At 40.9% G+C, this 21,380-nt stretch overlaps 2 protein-coding genes across 7 annotated transcripts in view; one reads left to right on the top strand and one right to left on the bottom strand.

The window, feature by feature from the left end:
* The window catches only part of FIG4 (FIG4 phosphoinositide 5-phosphatase), a 73,852-nt gene extending 56,134 nt beyond the window's left edge, over positions 1-17,718 (bottom strand). For 4 of the 6 annotated variants that reach the window (XM_072855644.1, XM_072855645.1, XM_072855647.1 and 1 more), the window contains exons 1-4: positions 17,482-17,718; positions 5,276-5,374; positions 4,099-4,222; positions 902-1,058 (exon numbers count right to left, since the gene is read on the bottom strand). In XM_072855644.1, coding sequence (XP_072711745.1) covers positions 902-1,058; positions 4,099-4,222; positions 5,276-5,374; positions 17,482-17,550 — 449 coding nt within the window. In that variant the 5' untranslated portion in view covers positions 17,551-17,718. Of the gene's footprint in view, positions 1-901; positions 1,059-4,098; positions 4,223-4,848; positions 4,999-5,275; positions 5,375-17,481 lie in introns of those variants that run through there. The other 2 variants (XM_072855648.1, XM_072855649.1) reach the window with 2 other exon arrangements.
* The window catches only part of AK9 (adenylate kinase 9), a 72,334-nt gene continuing 68,147 nt past the window's right edge, over positions 17,194-21,380 (top strand). Inside the window, exons 1-2 of the mRNA XM_072855643.1 lie at positions 17,194-17,272; positions 19,350-19,480. Of these exons, the coding sequence (XP_072711744.1) occupies positions 17,221-17,272; positions 19,350-19,480 (183 nt within the window). The 5' untranslated portion in view covers positions 17,194-17,220. The remainder of the gene's footprint in view (positions 17,273-19,349; positions 19,481-21,380) is intronic.

The following is a 21,380-nucleotide window of genomic DNA, read 5'->3' as shown; positions in this document are numbered from 1 at the left end:
ATAACATGGTCTATGAAAGATAAAATGGCTAACACCATAAATATACAGGTTAGACAATACGGTCTGCTGCATTCTAAGAGGGGAGACTGGGGTTTACTATCATACCTTAAAGTGGAAACTTTTAAAATAATTACCATTGGCTTTATTTATTACCTGACATCAGTTTAACATGATCCATCACTTTTTTACTATTCACACTTGGTACAGACTGAAAAGCAGTTTATTGATATCATTTGTCTGGTGTTTCATAGAAGTAAAGTTACCCCACCCTGATAAAAACACCAGCAGGATGTACTTGTACATTTCATACAAGGTTCCTTGCTCATCAAAGGCTCAAATTTCTTTCTTCAGAAAGAAGCCACAGAAAGGAAAAAAGAAGCTAAACTTACCAGTTGGTCAGTTTATTACCCTTTATAACACTAACATTGACAAGGTTCTGACAGTACAGAATCATTAAATTAAATAATCTACTCAGTACTTGTTGAAGGGCAAAAAAAGATCTCTTCAGGTGAGATTAACATGATGCTAGAGCTACTAACAAAAGAACAGTACCCCAAACAACATAAACCAGTATTAGCATTACTTTGCCCTTGTAAGAACAACATTTATATATGGATGCTTCCTGGTGCACATTTGCTAGGATATAGCTTTGACATGTAGGTGACATGGAGGTGTGGACAAAAAGCTCTAAAAGACTGTAACAGTTGTATTTACCCTCCAGGTTAGAGGCCACAGAACTTGTGGCCCATTCTCCTTTCTTCCACACTAATTTATCAGCTAAAATAAAATGGCTTGAATGACATACTATCAGAAGGAAATCCATGACCAAAATCTCTAGTCGCAGTTCACCATTGCTTAGAAAATATTCAAAAAGTACACACTGTTTACCACCATTATTTACCTGGCTTCATCAGGATGAGTGACTCTTACAGAGTCATTTGGAATGTAGATCATATTTGTATCTTCTATTTTATATATTGCATGACCTCCAATGTCTGCCATTTTTCTTCTTTTGGTTATTAAAACAATGTAGTAGCCTTCTAAAAACCTGACAAAACCTGTTAAAACAGCATTAAAATGCTATCAGTTGGATGTTTATGCTGATTTGATCAAACATATTTAGATAAACAGTATCAGAATTGTTTCAAGACTTCATAGAATTTTTGTTTGTTCTTAATGTTTTAGGTATAATGTGCATATATATACACATACAAAAATATACATACACATAGACACAAAGTCTTACAATTCACCCCCAGTAAAGGTTAATCCATGAAGTACATAGTTTTTATTTTTTTTCCCCTCCACTCTGCATATTTTTAATATTAGAAAGCAAAGTTAAGGCACTGAAAATTCAGAATAAGTTGTTGTCTACTTAAGATATTTGTATTTGCTTTTTATAGGACTCTCATTGTTCAGAGTGAGGCATACCCTAACTACTTCAGACACTAAAAGGTTAATTTTCCAGGGCAAGAAGGAATCCCAATCTCCAATTTTCTTTTCGGCTTTAGGTTTTCTCTACTGGGGAGGTGCACAGAACAGCAAAAGGAGTTGAGGGTACTACAACACGTTTGTGCTCTCTCTCCTTAACAGTGGGGAATGAAATTCCCTGTCTATAGCAACATCTCCCCCAAATTAGCCATTCAGAGCATCGGGGTAATCCTTTCTTTCTGTCTCCCCTCTCAGATACCAACACTTGACCCCGCTGAAGTCCAGAGGGCTAAGGAGGTAGAACAGGCAGTGTCTGGCTTTATTGCCTATCAAAAGAAGGCTTCTGAAGCCTCCACCCTCATTCCCTAACGCTACAGGGCATAGCCATGCTTCTTCACCAAGTTGCTTCTTTGGATGTCTCTACTACATATCATTATGAAAAAGCATAACAAATCTTAAATACAATACTAATGTATAAATTCAAATTAAAAATAGAAATATGTAACCACCGCTGAACATGAATTTGTTTCTAATATAGTATAGGCAGTAATACAGCAGTACTAAGTTTTAATAACTAATAAATTACATGAATTAGCTCTTGGAGGTAGCTGCTTTGATGGGTTGCTACTAGTAAAGAGCCTGAAACTCAGTCACTGCTGCACTGTCAACAAATATATTAACTGGGGGAAAAAAACCCCTCACAATTCACATTTTACCTTGTATTTATATTCAGTTCTTTTAGCTTTGCACTATAAATTAAAGAAGAAGGATGAGCAAAGCACACGTCTTCCTCCCTGTCACTGCTGGAGGCTGCAGTGTGATCATATGAACTGTAATTCTTTTCTTCTGCCTTATTAGCCCCCCCTTGGCAAAATGCTCTCACCTGCACAAGGACATGAGATCCTGCTGACAATAAGAAACAAAGTCTTCCCGTTGAAGCAGCTAGACTATCGAATTTCAGTTGTTAAATAGCAGTCAAAGTTCTTCCTGTATCCTCCAGGTACCAAAATCACTTAAGTGAACAGTCTCTACCCTTTGAATTTCACCAGATGTTATACCAAAGTCTGATAAGGAATGCGGCCTTTCCCCTTGGCCTGGTTCTCTCCATTTAAAAGTAATTTATACTTTTAAACACTATACAGTGAACCAGAACTTAGCCTATCAGCACCCCCATTCTGAGTGCACAGAATGCACTGTCTCTGGTTAACAAAACAACCAGAGAACAAAGCAAAGCTGTCCTTTCCAATTCTACCAAAATAGCCCTATACTCCTGACCTGAACCAGGAGGCAGAAATAAATGACCAGCTGCATTCCCTCAAATCAGATGTTTACACATACAGATATGATTAGATAGGATCAAGATGGAAGACATCTAAAGCATATACTTTAGAAGTGCAAGATAATCTGAAGATCACTAAGAGAGCACGTTACTTCTAAAAAAAAAAATATCTAGAAATAGCACACCATATCTGATACCCAATACATTTGTCCAGCTACAAATAAAACTAAAATAAACTCTCCTGTTATGAGGACTACATATAAACAAACATACAATTGAGATGCAAAATTTTCACTGAACACAACCACTTTCCAACTGAATATGTTATCACATATTTAGATAGTGAGCATTGATGGCTTGTGCAAAAAAAGCCAATGCTTCAAGACTGTTAGAAGCTTCTTCAGGTTTACCCATATTACTAATATTCTTAAATTAATAAGGAATGTAAACCTTATCTGAGGAAATTCTGAAAAGTAGATCCATTGATAGGTTCCAAAATGCTTCATGAGCCAAAAGAACATAGAATACAGTTTTCTTAATCTGCCACTTTAGATTAGAATACTAATAATATTTTCTTATGTTTTGGTTGTTATACAAAATTCGGGAGCATATTTTAAAGTAATTGCAGTCTCCACCTTCTCTGCAGCTTTGGATGTAGATGTTCGGGTGTATATCGATGCAAAGAAGTATTCTTGGGGGCTGTCAGAGCACACGTTAACATTTACTTTGGGGACATCACCCATCAATATATCGACCTCAGTATCTGACAACAGGGAGGAAAGTAGTGACTTTCAGATGAAGTTAGAAGCTATTAAATCCTTGAAGCAATTCTCTAGGATTATGGACACCTGATCAGCATTAAAAAATCAGTTGACATACTAGTCAGTTATGCTTGTTCAAACATGAAAAAGAAATACTGAAATATGTCACCACAAAAACTTAACCAAAAACAAAATTAAGTCATCCTTCTGAATAGTGTGTGATGACGAAATACAACCTAATAAAGGACGTCAACTTTTGTTTTCTTTTTAAAAAAAGCATTGTGTGAGCTCTGGAATCCAGGAGGCTATGTTCCACGTTATTTGTATCCTGCAATCAGTTGAGTTTGGTGAGATCTTCAACCAAGCTTCTAGAGTTTGGCCGTTTCCTAGATCTCTACCTTAGTGACAAAGAGGATACTAGTTACAGCACAACTCTCATCCCCATACTGGCCATCTGTTTTCACAAAATACATAGAAACTTATTTATCCTGGAGAATGAAATTTCTCAATTCTCTTCAGTTTAAAAAAAAAATAAAATCAAGGGGAGACAGAAAGATGTGACACAGTAAGCCTCATCTCCTTAAGAAATAAAGAGTTTGGTTTTATAAAACCAAACAAAACACTTACCTACTACACCAAAAGCAGAGACAGCTCGGGATAACCCAGAAGAGCCCTTCTGCCCAATCTTTGTTCTATTTCCCAGGTCTAAACGGCCAAGAAGTTCCCTCACCTCTTGTTGTGTATACACGTGCTTTAAAATAAAAAGTCACTTAAGTTACTGCTTTGGTAGTTAAATGTTATTTCATGTCAGAGAATAGAACAATGTACTTAACACACAATAAACTGTCCTGCATCCTCTGTCTCCTGTTTCAGTCCTACCAACAAGTACAACAAGTTTCTACACACAAAACTCACCATTCACTGCAAGAGAAATATTCACGGTCACATGTGAATTCAAACATTTCTAAGTCTTAAGTGTTAAGATTTTAAACCATAAACTTATTGGAAAGGAATCAAGTCTTATTCTGTTGTGTACATTAAGACTCTTGCTGCTTGCTGTTTATTTTGCTTCAGATATATCACAAACACTAAAAATTTGGCTAGATAGTAATTAAATATATTTTGCACTTAGAACAGCATAGTTGAACGTAAGAAAACCATTGGGAACATATACGTAATAAACTGAAAAACTTGGGAAAACTTCATTAAAATGAATGGTGCTGTTTGGAGATCTTGTGGCCACTCCCATACTGTAACTAGTCATTATCATGCTAATATTGTATACATCTAACATACAAGGAGAGGCTGAGAGAGTTGGGATTGATTATCCTGCAGAAGAGAAAGCTCAGAGGGGATCTTATCAATGTGTATAAATACCTGGTAGAAGGGAGTAAAGCAGTCTGAGGCAGACTCTTCTCAGTGGTATCCAGTCAAAGGACAAGAGGCAATGGGCACAAATTGAAATACAGGAAAATTCCATTTGAACATAAGAAAACGCTTTTTTACTGTGAGGACGATTGAACACTGGAACAGGTTACCCAGAGACATTGTGGAGTCTCCAGCCATATTCAAAACGTGACTCAACACGGCCCTGAACAACCTGATCTAGTTGACATTGCTCTGAGCACGAGGGTAGGACTAGACAGTCTCCAGAGATCCCCTCCAACCTCAATTGTTGTATGATTCTATGATGCTGGAACATACCTTTGTTGAAACAGAGTAAATGTGTAATGTTTAAATTCATCTCAATAACAGACAGCATTATTTGGAATAACTGAAAAAACCTAAACAGAGAGGCACTCACCTTATCATCAATTATAACCAAATCCTTTGGTTCAGTGCGATCTATTTTCAAAACACGGTATTTGGTTTCTGCAGGATTACTTCCAACGAGAAAATATCGCTACATTAAAAAAAGAAGTCAGAATATTATACAAGATAAAGCAACCAAAGCCTGTTGTAACATAAGACATCAACAATGCCATTTATATAGTTTCTCGACTAGATTCATTTCAACTAACATCAAATCTGTAACATTCCATATGGAGTGTGAATAAACTGTTTTAGACATCAGTACCTTAGGTAGGTACATTTGTATACAATGTACAACTTAAAAGACCTCATTCTCTCCACTGTAAAAGGAGGTAAAAAATTAAAACTTGGAGAAAGGTGAAAACCTGTTTAGAGAGGGAAAAAAAGTAACTTACACCAGGCACTGCCCAACTATGCCCCACCCCAGCTATTACTGTCTTCCCATTTGCTTTGTAAAATTTAGCAGAAGCTTATACACAAAAGTTTGTAACTTTTCATGATCTAAAACTACTGTTGCTATATTGCTATTTCTGACAACTAATCTTTGTTAGCCTATAATAAACACAGAAAAATTGTAAGTACTTCAGTACTGCAAGTTTTCTTCATTTTTTATTTATATTTGCTATGATAGACTTCCCACCAATGTTCTTCCACAACACTCAAGTTTAATTTGACCAGCCATGCTGGCTAAAAATACTTTTTTTTAAAAGACTAGCTTTATTTCTCATTTAAAATATGCACAGATAAGCATACAATGTGTCCATTTCTCATTTAAGGGAATCAAACAATAAATGAATTTTTACATTCAGAGGAATTAACAGTAAGCACAGGTTGCAGGACTGACTTGCTATAAGCAGCTCTCATTTTACTAATTCATTTAATCAGTGTGGCGCTACCACGCAGCAAGGTGTAACTCATTAATAATGCTCAGCCTAGTAGGAAAGCATGGCAAATTCACGTGGATCTATGCAGCCAGCTCTTAAAAGTCACATGGATTTAAGATGTGGGAGATGAAATCAATAATAACATTCATACAAAGCTCAGAATTCCATAATTTATACCAATTAGATGTTAAGAAACATCTTTACTGTCAAAATATACAAGGTGAAAGAAGAACTTAAAGCTCTCTTCAGCTTCCTTGAAATCACAAAAGCATCTAGATAGTCAGTAAGCTCTAAAAAAGAAAATAAAATACTTAACTTTAAGAGCTATAAAAGGAAACACCACCACCTCCTGGCTTCACCTTGTACACTGACATTACAGTGCCTACTGGGTGGCAAGTTTTGCTGTTTACTCCTAATGATAGTAAAGAAGGCCATTCAAAGTCATACGCCATCGCAGCACTCCCCCACTGAAGCATTTGAGGCTGTACTTTGGCAGAAGAAACTGTTCCCTACTGTTTTTTCAGCAGTAGCGTGCTGCTGTGCACAGCCCAGGCTCCCCAGCCTGCCCCCCTCAAAGTACCCTCTGCAGGAGATCCCTTAGTGCCAACATCTGTGCTTCCCAGGAGGGAAATTGTAACAACAGGGGTTGGAGCCCCCACTGCATGGCACTGAATGGCACAAAGGTAGAGGATGGAGCTGTTCTGCTGGTATCATCCACCAGCAAGAAACACCAAACCACCAAGATGGTCACTTGCTTAGACTATGCCATCATACCACGTTTTTCTTCATGCAGTGGAAAGTGAATGGGCAGAGGGAAATACCATATTAATTTGTAATACACAGATGATAAGTTAGTTTGCATTTTAAGAGTGCTGCTTCTCTATTTGTAGAAAATTGTTAATTAAAGCTAAATAATTTTAAGTAGCCCATAATACTGCAATACAGCTCAGTGATCTCCCCCCACATCCAGCTCATTAAATGAACATAATTTCTTCCCAAAGTGACACCTCCGGTTAACGACAAATCATCCTGAATAAAAATAGAACAGTACAACTTTAAGATGCTTGTCCAAATGGCAGTTTGGACCAAAGACCACATTTAAAATAGGAAGACAGCACATGACACACAGGAAGAGAGAGAGAGAGATGCACATAGAGTTGCAAATGCTATTACTAAAGAAGTGCAGTTGGATACTTCTCCATTTCCATTTTAATAGACCAATAAAACATAAGGAAGCGATATGAGGAATGCATCACCCACATCAGCTTGGCAGCTGCTACAGTGCCAGCTTTAAGTGCTGCTGCTTCTTACAACAGCAGCAGAGTTAGATTAAATGAGAAGTAATTGTATCTGCAGACTATGGTAGCAACCACCCTAATGAATGGTACTTAAGAAGCTCTCTTTGAAGTCCTTTAAGGACTAATTTAGGGGTTTTGTTTTAAGTTAGAAAGCGAGGCTGTGTAATGTATTGAGGAAGGTCAGTTGAGAACAGCATCAAAACCCAGCATCATCAGGCTTAAAGAAGCCACCTTCTTCGAAAGCCAGGCAATGGGAAATCTCGATTTAGCAAATGGGAATCTTACCCACTGCATGTTAGAGGATATTCTTGTGGAAGTAATAAAGAAGGAAATATCTGCAAAAACTTTTGCATTTGGACTAGTCCTCAAAACTACGAACCCAAAGTTAAACTTCTACTTGGGAAGTTTTCCGGACGAGCTAACAATAAACAACCCCAGAATTACTTGAAAAACAGGATGATATGCCAGCTCATATTCAACCTTCAAGGTCTGAAATGAAAACAAAGATGATGAAAGGTTTGAAATGAAAACTAACAATGCAAAAATGAAACTAAAAATGACATTTCAGCATTAGCTGCTTCTGCTACCTAATTTATGCATCTAATGAATAAATAAGTCTGTCTTACTGGATGATATGAAGCACAAATAAAACTGTATCAGACACATGTACTGCAATTAAATTTGCCATCACACAAATACTAGGAAAGAATAAACAAAAATACCAAATCAACACAACACTGAGCATGTATCATCAAACAAATTAAGTTCTGAGGTTGTAATATAATTGTAAAATTAATCAAAGCCGAAATGTGCTGTACTGTTTACAACTATTTTTATTAACAGAAATCATTACAGTAAAAGAAATGAGAATCCACAGATAAGCTACAGAAACCTATCTGGGAGTTTCTATCCTTATTCTCTTATTCCATTTATTACTAAGTTGAACTGAATAAATTGAAGCATTTTCCAAATGTCTCAAACAATTCCACTCCACAGCACAGCCACTGCATTTAGATAAATGGACAACCTTGACCAACAAAGTACTTTCTCAAAGAACAGTACACAAGGAGAAACTGTGCAGACTTCCTCATGCTACTCTGACAACATTCTTTAACCATCACCTGAGCTGAAACGTGCTGTTTCCAGGTTTAGTCTGCCCTTGGCCTTGCTGAAACTTCTTAGCAAGTGCACTTTACCAACCACAACAGTGCACCATGCAGGTACTTGCCCATGAGAGCTAGACTGAAGCTTAATTTATTGCACAATCATCACTAAGCAACCACAAGATAGGAACAATCATTAGTCACTTCCACCTGGGACTGAGTTTTAACCAAGGCAATCTAATTGAAAGGCTTTACACCCTCTTTTATCAATCTTTTGATTCAGCCAAACCAATAAAAATAGCTTCTAAAAGGAGTCTAAACAAATTAAAAAACTTCTTACTGCAAATTGTTGTTTATAATGGCAGCATAATAGTGCTGAAATCAGGTATTCTGCCCACAATTTTTTTTTCTTTAAGAAGATTACTTCTTAGAACTCGTGGTCTCAAACTATGATTTGCTTCTTTGTACAGACTAATTATCATTAAGAAATGTTAGCACTGTAAAGAACTTACTTCACTCAGTTAAAAAGCAACACAGAGCTTAATCAGCAGAAAAACAAAAAAGAAGTGAAAATACACTAAAAGTTACTTGGAAAATATGGCAGGGCACTAATATGGCAGCGCACAATTTTTAAACCTGCAAATAGTATAAAGAAAACACTTAAGAACTCAGACAAAATGCTTGCAAAAGATACTCATTGAGCCCATGGCTATGTCTAGAAACACAAAGCCCTAAGGGAGTGTGGTGGGTTGACCTTGGCCAGCTGCCAGACCCCCACCCAGCCACTCTCTCACTCCCCCTCCTCAACAGGACTGGCAGAGAAAATATGATGGAAAAGGTCAAGGTAAGGACAGGGAGATTGCCTAACATCTACAATCACAGGCAAAATAGACTTGACTTGGGGAAAATGAATGCAATCTATGACAATTAAAATAGGTTCTGATAGCAAGAAACAAAGATAAATTAAAACACCTTTCCCCCAAACCCTCCCTTCTTCCCAGGCACAGCTTCACTCCCAACTCCTCTACCTTCCCCCTGCCCTGAGCAGCACAGCAGGGTGGGAAATGGGGGGTTGCGGTCAGTTCATAACAGTTCCTCTCTGCTGCTCCTTCCACCTCACACTTTTCCCTGCTCCAGTGTAAGTCCTCTCCACAGGCTGCAGCTCCTCCAGGAAATATCCCCCTGCTCCAGCATGGTCCTCCCCAGGGGCTGCAGGGGGTCTCTGCTCTGGCACCTGGAGCACCTCCTCCTCCACTGACCTCGGTGTCTGCAGGGCTGTTTCTCTCACAATTTTCCTCACTCCTCTCTCTCACAGCTGCGGCATAGGTTTTCCACTCTTTCTCAAATAAGTTACCACAGAGGCACCACCATCTTGGCTGCTGGGCTCAGCTGTGCCCCACTGTGGGTCGGTTGGAGCCGGCTGGAACCAGCTGTGTCCAGCACCAGGCAGCCCCAGCTTCTCCTCACAGAGGCCACCCTGCAGCCCTCCAGCACCTGGGCACCTGCACCCAATACAGGAAGGTATTTACGTGCTAGTCACACTTTCTGTCAGACTAAAAAAACACACTGGGTTGCCAGATGAGAAACCTCCATGTGAACACTGACTTTGGATCAGCACACTATTATCTCTCTACTTTAATTTATGCTTAACTGTGCAGTGCAATGTTAACTGTCACCTGCCATCAAACCTCCACCCTCCTTCACAACAGGCATAAAGTTATGCAAGAAAAAGCCTCTTCCTCAAATTTTTGTGGTAGTTTTAATATGTACTGAACTTGATTGTAGATCAGAAATCTTCAAGGCATAAACGGTATTAAATAGGGTTAAAAAAAGGTATAGGTTCAGCCTTTTTTCTCTACTACACCAAAGAAGGGGAGAAAAATAATTACACCTAGATGTAAGGCACAGCAAAAATTCCACTATGTTCCTTCTTTCTATAGAACCTACAGCAATTCAGGGAGTATCTATCTTTCATCTCTCATAGAAACTGGCAGAAAGACATGAAGAAAGGAAGATATAATAAGGGGCAAAGAGAGGTACCTGAAAACAGCAAAAATTCAGTTGGCATGCTGTCTGCTTCCCGTGATCTGTTGAAACCCTTCAAAAGAAGCTCTTTCAAGATGAGAAATTTTAAGAATGCACCCTGCCAAGCACCACTCTCAGAGTGTGTAGGGATGGTTACCCACTCTGCATCCTACAGCCACAGCATTCAGTAATTCCCTTTTGTCCCAGGGCAACCAAAGCTTTTTTGTCCCAAACAGGACTTTGCTCTTGCTGCTCCACTGAGGGGTTCCTCAAGATTCTCCTTTCTAATTTTCAGCTAAATCTATTAATCATCAATCTATGCATTTTCCTTTAGCCAAATACTTCTCCCCTCTTTACCATCTATTCTGCTGGAATGCTTTCAGAAATGTAACTGGATGCCTTTTCAGCACTTACTTCAGTAGACTAATGAAATCTTGCTGTCCCTTTGCTCCTCCCAAGACATCTCTAGCATCTATGTTACCTCAATGGACCTGTTCCTGGTTCAATTCTTATTTCTTAAATTAATATGGACAGAAAGTGTACACAATATACCATACAAGGTCTCATTATAGAGATACATTAGTATTTCTCATTAATGACCATACCACAAAAGACCACATCTGCCTTTTGAGTTGTACTTCATCAGCGGCTTAACGTCCCACCCCTTCTTCAGATAAAACACCCAGATCCTCCTCCTCCCCCTCCGCTGCTTCTGAATGGATAAACTCTCAACAAACTTTCATTGGTGTGTAATCTATCCTAAGGTGCATGAAGTTTCATAGTATACCCTTCTATTTCAAATTATTTCTTTCATCTAGTCCTGAGGGTCATCATCATTTCTTGCTATCTTGTGCTCTGATTATCCTTTATTTGCAATATTTCAAAACTCTAATCAGAGCTGATCCACATTTTGGGCTAATAACATTACTGAAAATGGTGAAGTATATCAGTCCTAAAACCATTACTTGAAAAAAATCAACCCTGTGAGATGATTCCTTATTCACGTCACACTAACTTGTCTACTAACCTCCCTCCTTCCATTAGCGAAGCCAGAGATTTTCCTTGTGGCACTGCACCTCCATAGAGGATTTGGTTTAAATACATAAGGCCATCTAATTTTTAGATGAAGATGGGCAAAACAACCAGGTTAATCTGATAGCATCTTTGTAAGTCTAGACTGCATTTTATGTCATTTACCTTGATTTTCCATTGCTTTCCTACAGAAAATTATGTACAGGACTTCAGAATGGATTAAATGTTCCACCTGTCATGTTGCAGTCACAGCACCACCCTTGACTTGAACAACTTGAAAATATTTACAGTCGTTCCACTGTTTAGTACGCCTACATCTTCAAATTTGCATGTTGAATATATTTAATTTTATTTCTCCCCCAACACTCATTGTTCCCTTTTTCATAACCTCATTCTTGTTACTCATTTTATCTTCACCCCTTGTTCAGTACATTCATACTCATAAAGTAAATTCTTACTTTAAACAAGAAAAAATACTCATTTAGTTTTACAGCCATAACAAAATTCATTTTGGAAATAAAAAATAGCAATAGAAAACACCTATTTTTCTTCATCCTTCTGTTACATTTACATACCTCAATTTGTCATCATTTATCCACAAACCCCTCATGTCATGGTTTAACCCCAGCTGGCAACCAAGCACCACTCAGCCGCTCACTCATTCCCTCACAGTGGGATGGGGGAGAGAATCGGAAGAGTAAAAGTGAGAAAACTTGTGGGCTGCGATAAAGACACTTTAATAGGTAAAGCAAAAGCTGCGCACACAAGCAAAGCAAAACAAGGAATTAATTCACTACTTCCTATCAGCAGGCAGGTGTTCAGCCATCTCCAGGAAAGCAGGGCTCCATCATCTGTAACGGTTACTTGGGAAGACAAATGCCATCACTCCAAACGTTCCCCCCTTCCTTATTCTTCCCCCAGCTTTAGATGCTGAGCATTGACGTCATACAATATGGAATAGCCCTTTGGGCAGTTGGGGTCAGCTGTCCCAGCTGTGCCCCCTCCCAGCTTCTCATGCACCTGGCAGAGCATGGGAAGCTGAAAAGTCCTTGATTTAGTATAAGCACTACTTAGCAACAACTAAAATGGCTCTGATATTATCAACACTGTTTCCAGCACAAATCCAAAACACAGCCCCATACTAGCTACTATGAAGAAAATTAACTCTATCCCAGCCAAAACCAGCACACCTTATCACCATTCCATCCAGAAAACTGGATTCGCAACAAAACCAAATCTATACGAGTATCTCTCTCCTTTTGATCTAGTGACTACATGATGACACCCAGGACAACACAAGACAAAAGAAATAAAACCTATGTCACCAAAACAACATAGGCAGACATTTGAAGGCACATCTTTCATATGCAGTGTGGTGCTACCACTTTCAAATTTTATTTTTGTTCTGCCTGAATAGCATATACCCTTCAAAACTTGTGGTGTTCTCATCACTGCTATTCCACCAAGTGTCTGCCCTACTCATAAATGGTCTCAGATCCCACATACACCAGTTGATTAAGTTTCTCTATTTTATTGCCCATATATCTGGCAGTATATCAAGACATTTAAGACAGTAACAGTGCTTTCCTGAGTTTCACAAAACTCCTTCTCTTGTCCCAACTCCATCCTCTGCTCCATTACGTCATCGCCATTCCTGGAACGCCATTACAGAGGGAATAGGACAGTCAGCCAAGAGGGGCTGTCTTCTGCTAACGAAACCAAACGAAACCAGAGAGACCAAATTTCACAGCCACTTCTAGCTCGAAAATTATGATAGCTAATGGTTGCCCAGTAGATTGTTCACTACTTTCAACATTTTTTAAATGTGTCAGATAACCATCTATATAAACCAATGTGCTTCATAATTCAGTAAAAATTCTGTAGCTTTTTCTGTGAATTCATCTTCTACATTAAAGTTTCTCCAATTTGACCACAGACTAACTTCAGCACTAAATAAGCAAACCTTGTTTTTGTTAATATAAAAATGTTCAAATTATTTTTAGCAGAAATGAAATTTTTTTTAAAAAAAGAAACCAACAAACCCACATAGTTTTCCCTGGGGGAAAGGGCAGAAAAATCTACAGGTAATTATGCTAGTCACATTGCTTAATAAGCTTGTGCAAGTCATTTGGATACTGTGGAGATGGAGATTGTAGAAGAACCTGATTTGAATAAAATAATATTAATTAAGCCTCATAATATCCTGAAAGATAGGCAAGTGATATGCCTTTATAGAGATGGCGCAAATTGACTTGTTCAATGTCACACGGCCTCAGGGGAATGATAATTTCCAATAAACTAACCTACAGCTTTCAGGTGGACTTCATTTGGGGGATACACAAAAGTTCCATCTTCTCCTGAAGAAGAGAGGAAAATATCTTTTGTTTCTTATTAGTCATATTGCTGAAATATCTTTACTGCCCTCTGGCGTGCATTTCAGCAGTAAATATATGCATAAAATGAAAAGATAGTTGGCATTGATCTGAATACAACTGTTTCAGTTCTTTTTTCTGACTGCTTCTAAATAAGCCTTCAACTTCCCAGGACAAACAGGAGATACAATTCACATCTCTGTCATATTTATTGACCCAAAGCATCAGTTTAAAAGGTAGGTCTCGGCAACTACCCTAAATATAAACGTTAATAGAAAATATAGAATTGTGTTCTCTGTTGCTTGAATTGACACTGTGAATTCAGTTCTCCGCACCTCTAGGAGTCTTTTTTGTTTGACACCAATAACACCACCAGAGCCTTTCCTGTTTGACTTAAATAAGGCTACTTTATTCGTAACTCAAAAAAAAAAAATCAACCAAAAGAAACCTGCCTAACTATTTCCACTTTCTCATCCATTTTGTCTCTTCCTCCTTTAACACAGAGGGGTTTTACAGGAATACGCAGTATGATCAGTGTAAACTCCACTGTTTCTCCCACTGCTGACAACTTCAGTCATCCTTTCCTTGCCCACTCAGGGTCTCCACAAGGAATCTTAGGATATAGTTTCACGTTACCCTATATCTGATATAACTCCTGGTCCCACGTGCTTACATTGCAAGCATATGGCCTTAGGGAAATCAGAAGAGTAACATGCATCAGGAGAAATCTATTCAATTTTATGTCTGGGTGATGCTTCCGTCATATCAGTGACTAACTGTCACAGCTGGCGACTGCATGATTGTGAGATTTTATGCAAAGGAGGCTGCATGAGGGATACCTTGGGGAGACGAAGTGGGAACTTTTGTCAGCAGCCCAACGTGACACTGAATCAGCTGTAACAGCAAATTTCCCTCTAAAACTCTCTGTGACCTGATCAAGTCTGAAGTCCTGTTTTGGGCTCCCCAGTACAAGATAGACATCAAGCTACCAAGATGATCAGGAGGATAGAGCACATGATGCATTGGGAGAAACTGAGAGAACTGGGTTTGTTCAGCCTTCAGAAAGCTTTGGCAGGACCTTACTGCTGTCTAAAACTATCTAACGAGAAGGTGTAGATAAGACACAGCCAAACTATTCCAAGGGGTGAACAATGGATGGACAAGATGCAACAGATACAAGTTGAAATACACAAAATTCCAACTTAATATAAGGAATTTCTTCCCCACCTCTGACCCCCTCCCCCTTTTTTTTTTAAACCATGAGGGTGGTCAAGCACTAGAACATGTTGTCTGCAGAGGCTGTAGAATCTCCATACTTGGAGATATTAAAAACTCAGCTGGGCACAGCCCTGACATCATGCTCTCACTGAAGCTGCTTTCAGCAGGGGGCTGGACTAGATGAACCCCAGAAGTCCCTTCCAACCTACATGAATGTGTGGTTTTTATTAAGTGCATCAACCCTTTCCAAATAATTACTCCAAAATTACTCCTATAGCATTTTTCCTTTGGAAAAAAAGGACTAGGACTTTAATTTCAAAACTCAAAGGACTGCAACTCGCGGTACTATAGCATACTTTTTTATTTTTTAGTAAGAACATATAACCATATTCAGGGAAAATATTCCATTTACATCCCCCACAAGAAGTGACTGAATAAACAGGTTTGAGACACCATTACTCAGCTGAGACATTTCAAGTGGCATGTTCTGATGCACAAACCACTGCCTCTCATGGCTGATCAAAACCATCTTGCCTCCTTGAGTGATCAGGACTGCTGGATCTGCCCCTTACTGAATTCTGAACACAGCAAAGCACGGGCAAACCTGCCCGTTTGGGCAGATACTGCCAGCTACCACTAGCCAGATATGAAAGACTGTGGTTCCTGAACTAACAGGATCAACTTGAGAGGCCTAGAGAATTGTAGCTAGCTGACAGAACCCTAAAGCATAATATTGTCTCTGTAAATAGCAGGTTGTCTCTCAGCAACTGAGCCTTAAAACTCAGAGAAAATTAAGCCAGATATCCATGCATGCCAGTCACAAAAAGCCAAATCTCAGCTAGCTGAAAAGTAGCATGAGTTGCGAGCCAAGAACAGCTAAATTCAGGACCTGATTCAGGAATCATACTTCCCCATCGCCCTTCTCCCATATAGCAATAATCTAGCTGAAAATAAACCAACAAACAGTGTTTTCCAGGAATGCTGAGAAAGATGCATTAAGGCAGCCATCAAAATTCCTTCAGGCATAGGTGAAAACAAGTAACATTCTGGAAAGGAAGAGTAATCTCAATTTTTCCATTTACTGGTATCAATAATTCTGCATGCTTTAATCTGCCATTTTGGTACGTTTTCAAGAGGCTACACTGACTTCAGTGTAAAAACTATCTATTATCACTACAGCTAACATCTGAACTTGGAACTACAGCTAGTTGTTGCACTTAAAGGCATGGTACCTAACTCTACCCAAAACTACCTCAAGTGAAAAAACAACACACTGTGAAACAAGAGAAACTACACAAAGACATTTGATTGGGAGCTAAAGGATGATAAACACAGTGGTATTATCTCAGGTTATCTACACCAAGAGTCGGATTCTGCCTCACACACAGTGCTCATCACACGACTAAAGAAGCAATTACCACTCAAACCTCTAATCCACTTTGCCCATGGCAAAAGTACTGTGAATAGCACATCCCTACAGTTTCTGCAACAGAACTATTAAGGAACGCTAAAAATCTTCAACAGCTTACTTCCAGAGGTCAGACCACAAACTGGAAGTTGCTCCACAAGCCATTCAGATGATGAGAACCGAAATCCCTCAGAAGTAGTAAACAGACAGGTGCAGGTGGTAACCACTTCATCCATCCTGTTTACGTGCTAAATTCAAATCTTAATTCATTAATTCTGGACAACTTCAGCTGTCCAGTTTTAATTCACCATGGCACGGGTCAGCACTGTTAACCTGGCTGAGTGACAACAGCCGCACAACAAAACAAGGAGGGAGCTGCGCAAACGCTAACAGCAGCGATGTGGGGCCTAAACTTGCCAGCCTGGCAGCCTGCAGCACCCACTGCAGCCTGGCAGGGCAGGCCTTGAGCTTACAGCACTGCGTAGCTCAGATTCTAGGCTTGCGTACGCTAACGGCACTTAGGACGGAAACCAGCTCTTCGTTAAGTCAGAGACACAGTGAAGGCAGGAATTTTATAAACTTTTTTTAGTTATTCGTATGCTTTGGATGTGTGACCAAAAAAAAAAAAACCCAACAAAAGAAGATAAAGGTAAGGAACAGTTTTTGACAAGCTGCAGGCCAGCAAAGGCAGCAGCCCCGGGCAGGGCCAAGCCAGCACGACAGGGAGCAGGGACATCCTCCCGCTCTGCCCCACGCCCGGTGCGGCAGCCCCCAGCCCGCGCCCCCAGCGCCGGGGCCGGCAGGCAGGGCTCCTCCCCGCCCCCCGGGGGCGGCGGCGGCGGGGCAGACGCTACTTACAGCCCTGGTCTCGTACAGCACCAGCTTCTGCACTGAGCTGATCATGGGGGCAGCAGCCGCCGCCGGCATGGCGGCCGCGCAGGGCTCGGGCCTTGCCCCGGCCCGAAGGCACGGCAGGGGCAGTGGGGGCAGGGGGGCTGCCCGCCAGCAGGCGAGGGACAAGCCGAGCTCCTGCCGGAGGGGGCGACGCGACGAGGCTGGGAGCCGGAGACCAGCCCCAACCGCCCACTGCCGGGACGGGTGGAAGCCGGAAGTGGCGGCACGCCACCGCGCAGGCGCGCCCACAGGCGGGGGAGAGAGAGCGCCTGCGCCGCCGCCTGAGGTGGCGGTGGAGCCGCGTCACGCGTGGCCCCTCAGCAGCGCGGCTCCCGGCGCGGCGGGGGCGGGCCGCCGGGACAGGCGAGGTGGCGGCGCCGTCAGCCGCTGCTCCCGCCGGGCGCCGCTCGTTGCGGGGTGCGGCGAGCGCTGCCGCCGCGGGCGGGTCCGCCTGCAGGGTCAGCACCAGGAACAGCTCCGAAGCCCCCGCCCCGCCCGGGGGCTTCCGAGGGGGCGGGGCGAAGGGAAGGGGGCGGTGCTCTTCGGTTGCCCGGGTTACGGGGGTACACAAGCCGGTGGCGGCGGGGTGCGCGCGGCGGCCGTTGCGCCCTCCCTCTCCCCCCTCCCGCCGCGCTTCGCCCAACGTAAGTGACCCCCCTCCCGCCCCCTCCCGCCCCCTCCCGGAGGGCCGCCGGCCGCGGGCATCGTCTTCGCGCCGCCGGTCAGGGGCGTGCTGGCGGGGCAGGGGGGAGACAAGGCCCCGCCAGGCATTTGGTAGGGGCGGGGAGTCTGGTTTATTTCTTTGGTTTGGTTGGGGTGGTTACTGTAATTAGGAAATTGCTCCTTAAGTGGGAAGGTTTGGGAAGGAGTGAAACTGCTGGAAAAGTGAAGGTGAAACTGCTGTAGGTGAAGTTCAGCCAGTAAGTTTCCCTGAGAGAAATGAAGGGTTGGTTTGTGTGTGGTGGTTTTTTTAATGTTAAAATACTGTCCCTGTCGTTCAGAAGGTCTTCTGAAAGTGTCAGAACATTTCAGTTTGATGTTTCACAACAAACTTTTTCAGATTTCTATCCTGAAGTAGAATTTTTTAATTTAAAAATGACTGGGGGGAGTGGGGGTAAAGAAAGCGAGGTTTTGTTTTGCCTTCTTCAAACCATGCTTCATGAAGCTCCTCACGGTTTTGGACTCCATTTGTTTGAAAGGCCCACCCAAATTTTGCTCCAGCTTACCTTAATTAGAAACTTGTTTCTGTTTCGCTTCATTGCATAGCGCTGGATGTGCGTTCTCTTGCAGTCCTGGAAGAGCTGGGATTTATGAGAGGATTACAGAACAGATCATGAACCATGATTTAATTCTGCAAAGCCTTATTCGTGTACCTAGCTGCAGAGACAGCGAGCAGTTCCATTGACCATGATGGGGCTCTTCTGTGTCTGAAGCTCACAAGCGGAGGTCTCATCATGGTCCATTTCAGGGACCAGAGAGAAGTTACAACTGTGTGGTAATTGGGACAGGAAGGAAAAGGCAATGAACCAACTACATGCTGTTTAAAAAAGAGCTACAGGCAGTCTGAGAGTCAGGAAGAAGTCGTTATCAACATCCATATAGTTGCAGCTGGCGATCGGGGGTGGTTCCGACAATCCCTTATTTTTCAGAAGCGACTCTTCTCTTAGTAATGTGTGCAGCGTGTATGTTCTGTAAATGCTTTTTCTTATAACAGCTTTTGTTACAAAGCAATTCACCTTGTATCACATTACTATTCAGTTCCACTTTTAAGTATGTGTCATTTTACACATATGTAAGCTACTGTATTTTATAACAAGCTTTTTTTTCCCCAGTCTTAGATAATTTTATGGCTTCACAAGAGGAAAAACAAGCTCAGCCCTTTGCAGATATCTTCAATGAAGATGAAGCTGAAAAATCCTTTCTGTTGTCCAAGCCCACTTGCTTCATTATCCTTGGAAAGCCAGTAAGATGTCTGACAGAAGTTTATTCTTCAGATATTCTGCTAACAATTTTACTTTTCCTTTCAAAACATTAGTTTAGTGACGCTGCCAAAAAGATCAAAGACCTACTTTTTTATCTTTTCTACTGTGCAAATCCTGCAGAGTGTGGTAAAGATTCTGATCTCATTTAGTGAGGCCAATTTTTGGCCTGAGTGACCAGCCAATTACAGTTAGAAGTGTTATTACTGTAATTACAAGTCACACGTTGCCTAAAAAGTTTCTTCTCTTTTCACATTGGCAACTGGATTGTTTTTATGTTATTTCAGTATTCTAACTTTTGAAAAACTTGGCAGATTAAAGACATAAATAGGCATAAAAGAACCTTCAGGTTAATGCACTGACTTACAGACATGCAATGAGATATGAAATATTTTAACTTTATTAAAACTTTGACATAATTATATGTCATATTTGGGAATAACTGAAATCCACCAAGGCGTCCTGATAAGGAGATTTAGACTATATTTTAACTATAATTCAAGGTCTCTCTTTTTCTCAAATAATTTGTGGCCTCCTTTACTTAGGAAATTTGATGTTTTGTAATCCTAGACTTCTCAGGTTTCTTTTTCCCAAATGTAGGAGACTCTACAGGTGGTTTTACGTTAGTGCCTTCGTTTGCTGAAGGGGGTTCTTTTTTGGTGCAAGTTTGCCTTATGTCTATACTCAATCTGGTACGCGCTCAAACACACCACTGGTGCTCTGAAAGCTGCTTTCCTCTTGAACACTGCGGTTACCCATGAAAGGTGCCTTCAGAGCACCCCACTTCCACTGTGCACACAAGGTCCTCTAGCAGCTTGCCCTCTGCATTTGTGTGTGCTTCCATTAGGTACCACAACAGAGCCTGAAATGACTGTACAGAAATCTGCTTTGCGCTGCCTAGCAGGTAGAGAGAGAAATAGTGTGCACATAGAACTAGCAACCAACACAAACTTCAATGCCAGTTGACCCACCAAATCAAGCCCCAAATCACTGCCGTAGTGCTAAGATACAGCTACATTTCCTTTCTTCAAAGACTTTCACCAGGCTGCAAGGCTCCCAGTCCCTAGTGTTTGCACAGGTCTGCATCCTTTCTTACTCCTTGGCTCCAATTGCTGGGTAATGCTTGGCTGCAAATCTTTACATCTGACCAAACTGAGAAAGGAGGCAGGGTGGTGTTCTGCAAGTGGATGAGATGCGAACATCACAGTGAGACTGTATAAGGTGATAGCCAACAAGCGTGCCTTATGGTCAGCATGAGACCTGAAAGAGTTCATTCAGCTCAGTAGAAAACTACAGTGGACTGGCTCGCCTAGTTTTAAACAAATGTCAAATTTCTAACCTTACATGAAAAAGGGTAACTTTACATTTTTATAGATGAAGCCAGCATAAAATACTCCTTGAAAGACAATGCAAAGAACATAAGAAATAGATTTTCTCATCTGAAATCACTGCCTTCAGTAAATGTTTGATATTAATACAAATTTTAACAAAGGGTTGAAATTGCACAGGCCTGGCCAAGAGGGCAGGGAATTAAATATTCTATTTTTATGATAATATCTTTTATTTATATGGCTGATGTGTAGAGCATCTATCTTATTTAAGATATTTCTTTTAAGTTAGAAACATAGTCCCATTAAAGCAAAACCAAATATATATATTCTCATCACACCTGTAAGATGTAAGGTATGAGTGAGCCAGAGTGTTTGCTGATACACTGTTAACTGGGAATGTTATTTATTTGTGGTTTTTTACTATTTTTTAATTACAAAATTTGTAGGGCAAACAGACTGTCAAAAAAGGTCTTCTTGTATGCCCTTGAAAAAAGGGCATAATCCTAAGGGTGGAAGATGGTGAGTTTTGCAAAAATTTGCAAAATCCCATCCC

This window comes from Ciconia boyciana, chromosome 3 (assembly GCF_034638445.1).
Source record: "Ciconia boyciana chromosome 3, ASM3463844v1, whole genome shotgun sequence".
NCBI lineage: Eukaryota > Metazoa > Chordata > Aves > Ciconiiformes > Ciconiidae > Ciconia > Ciconia boyciana.
This window is presented reverse-complemented; position numbering and strand designations above follow the sequence as displayed.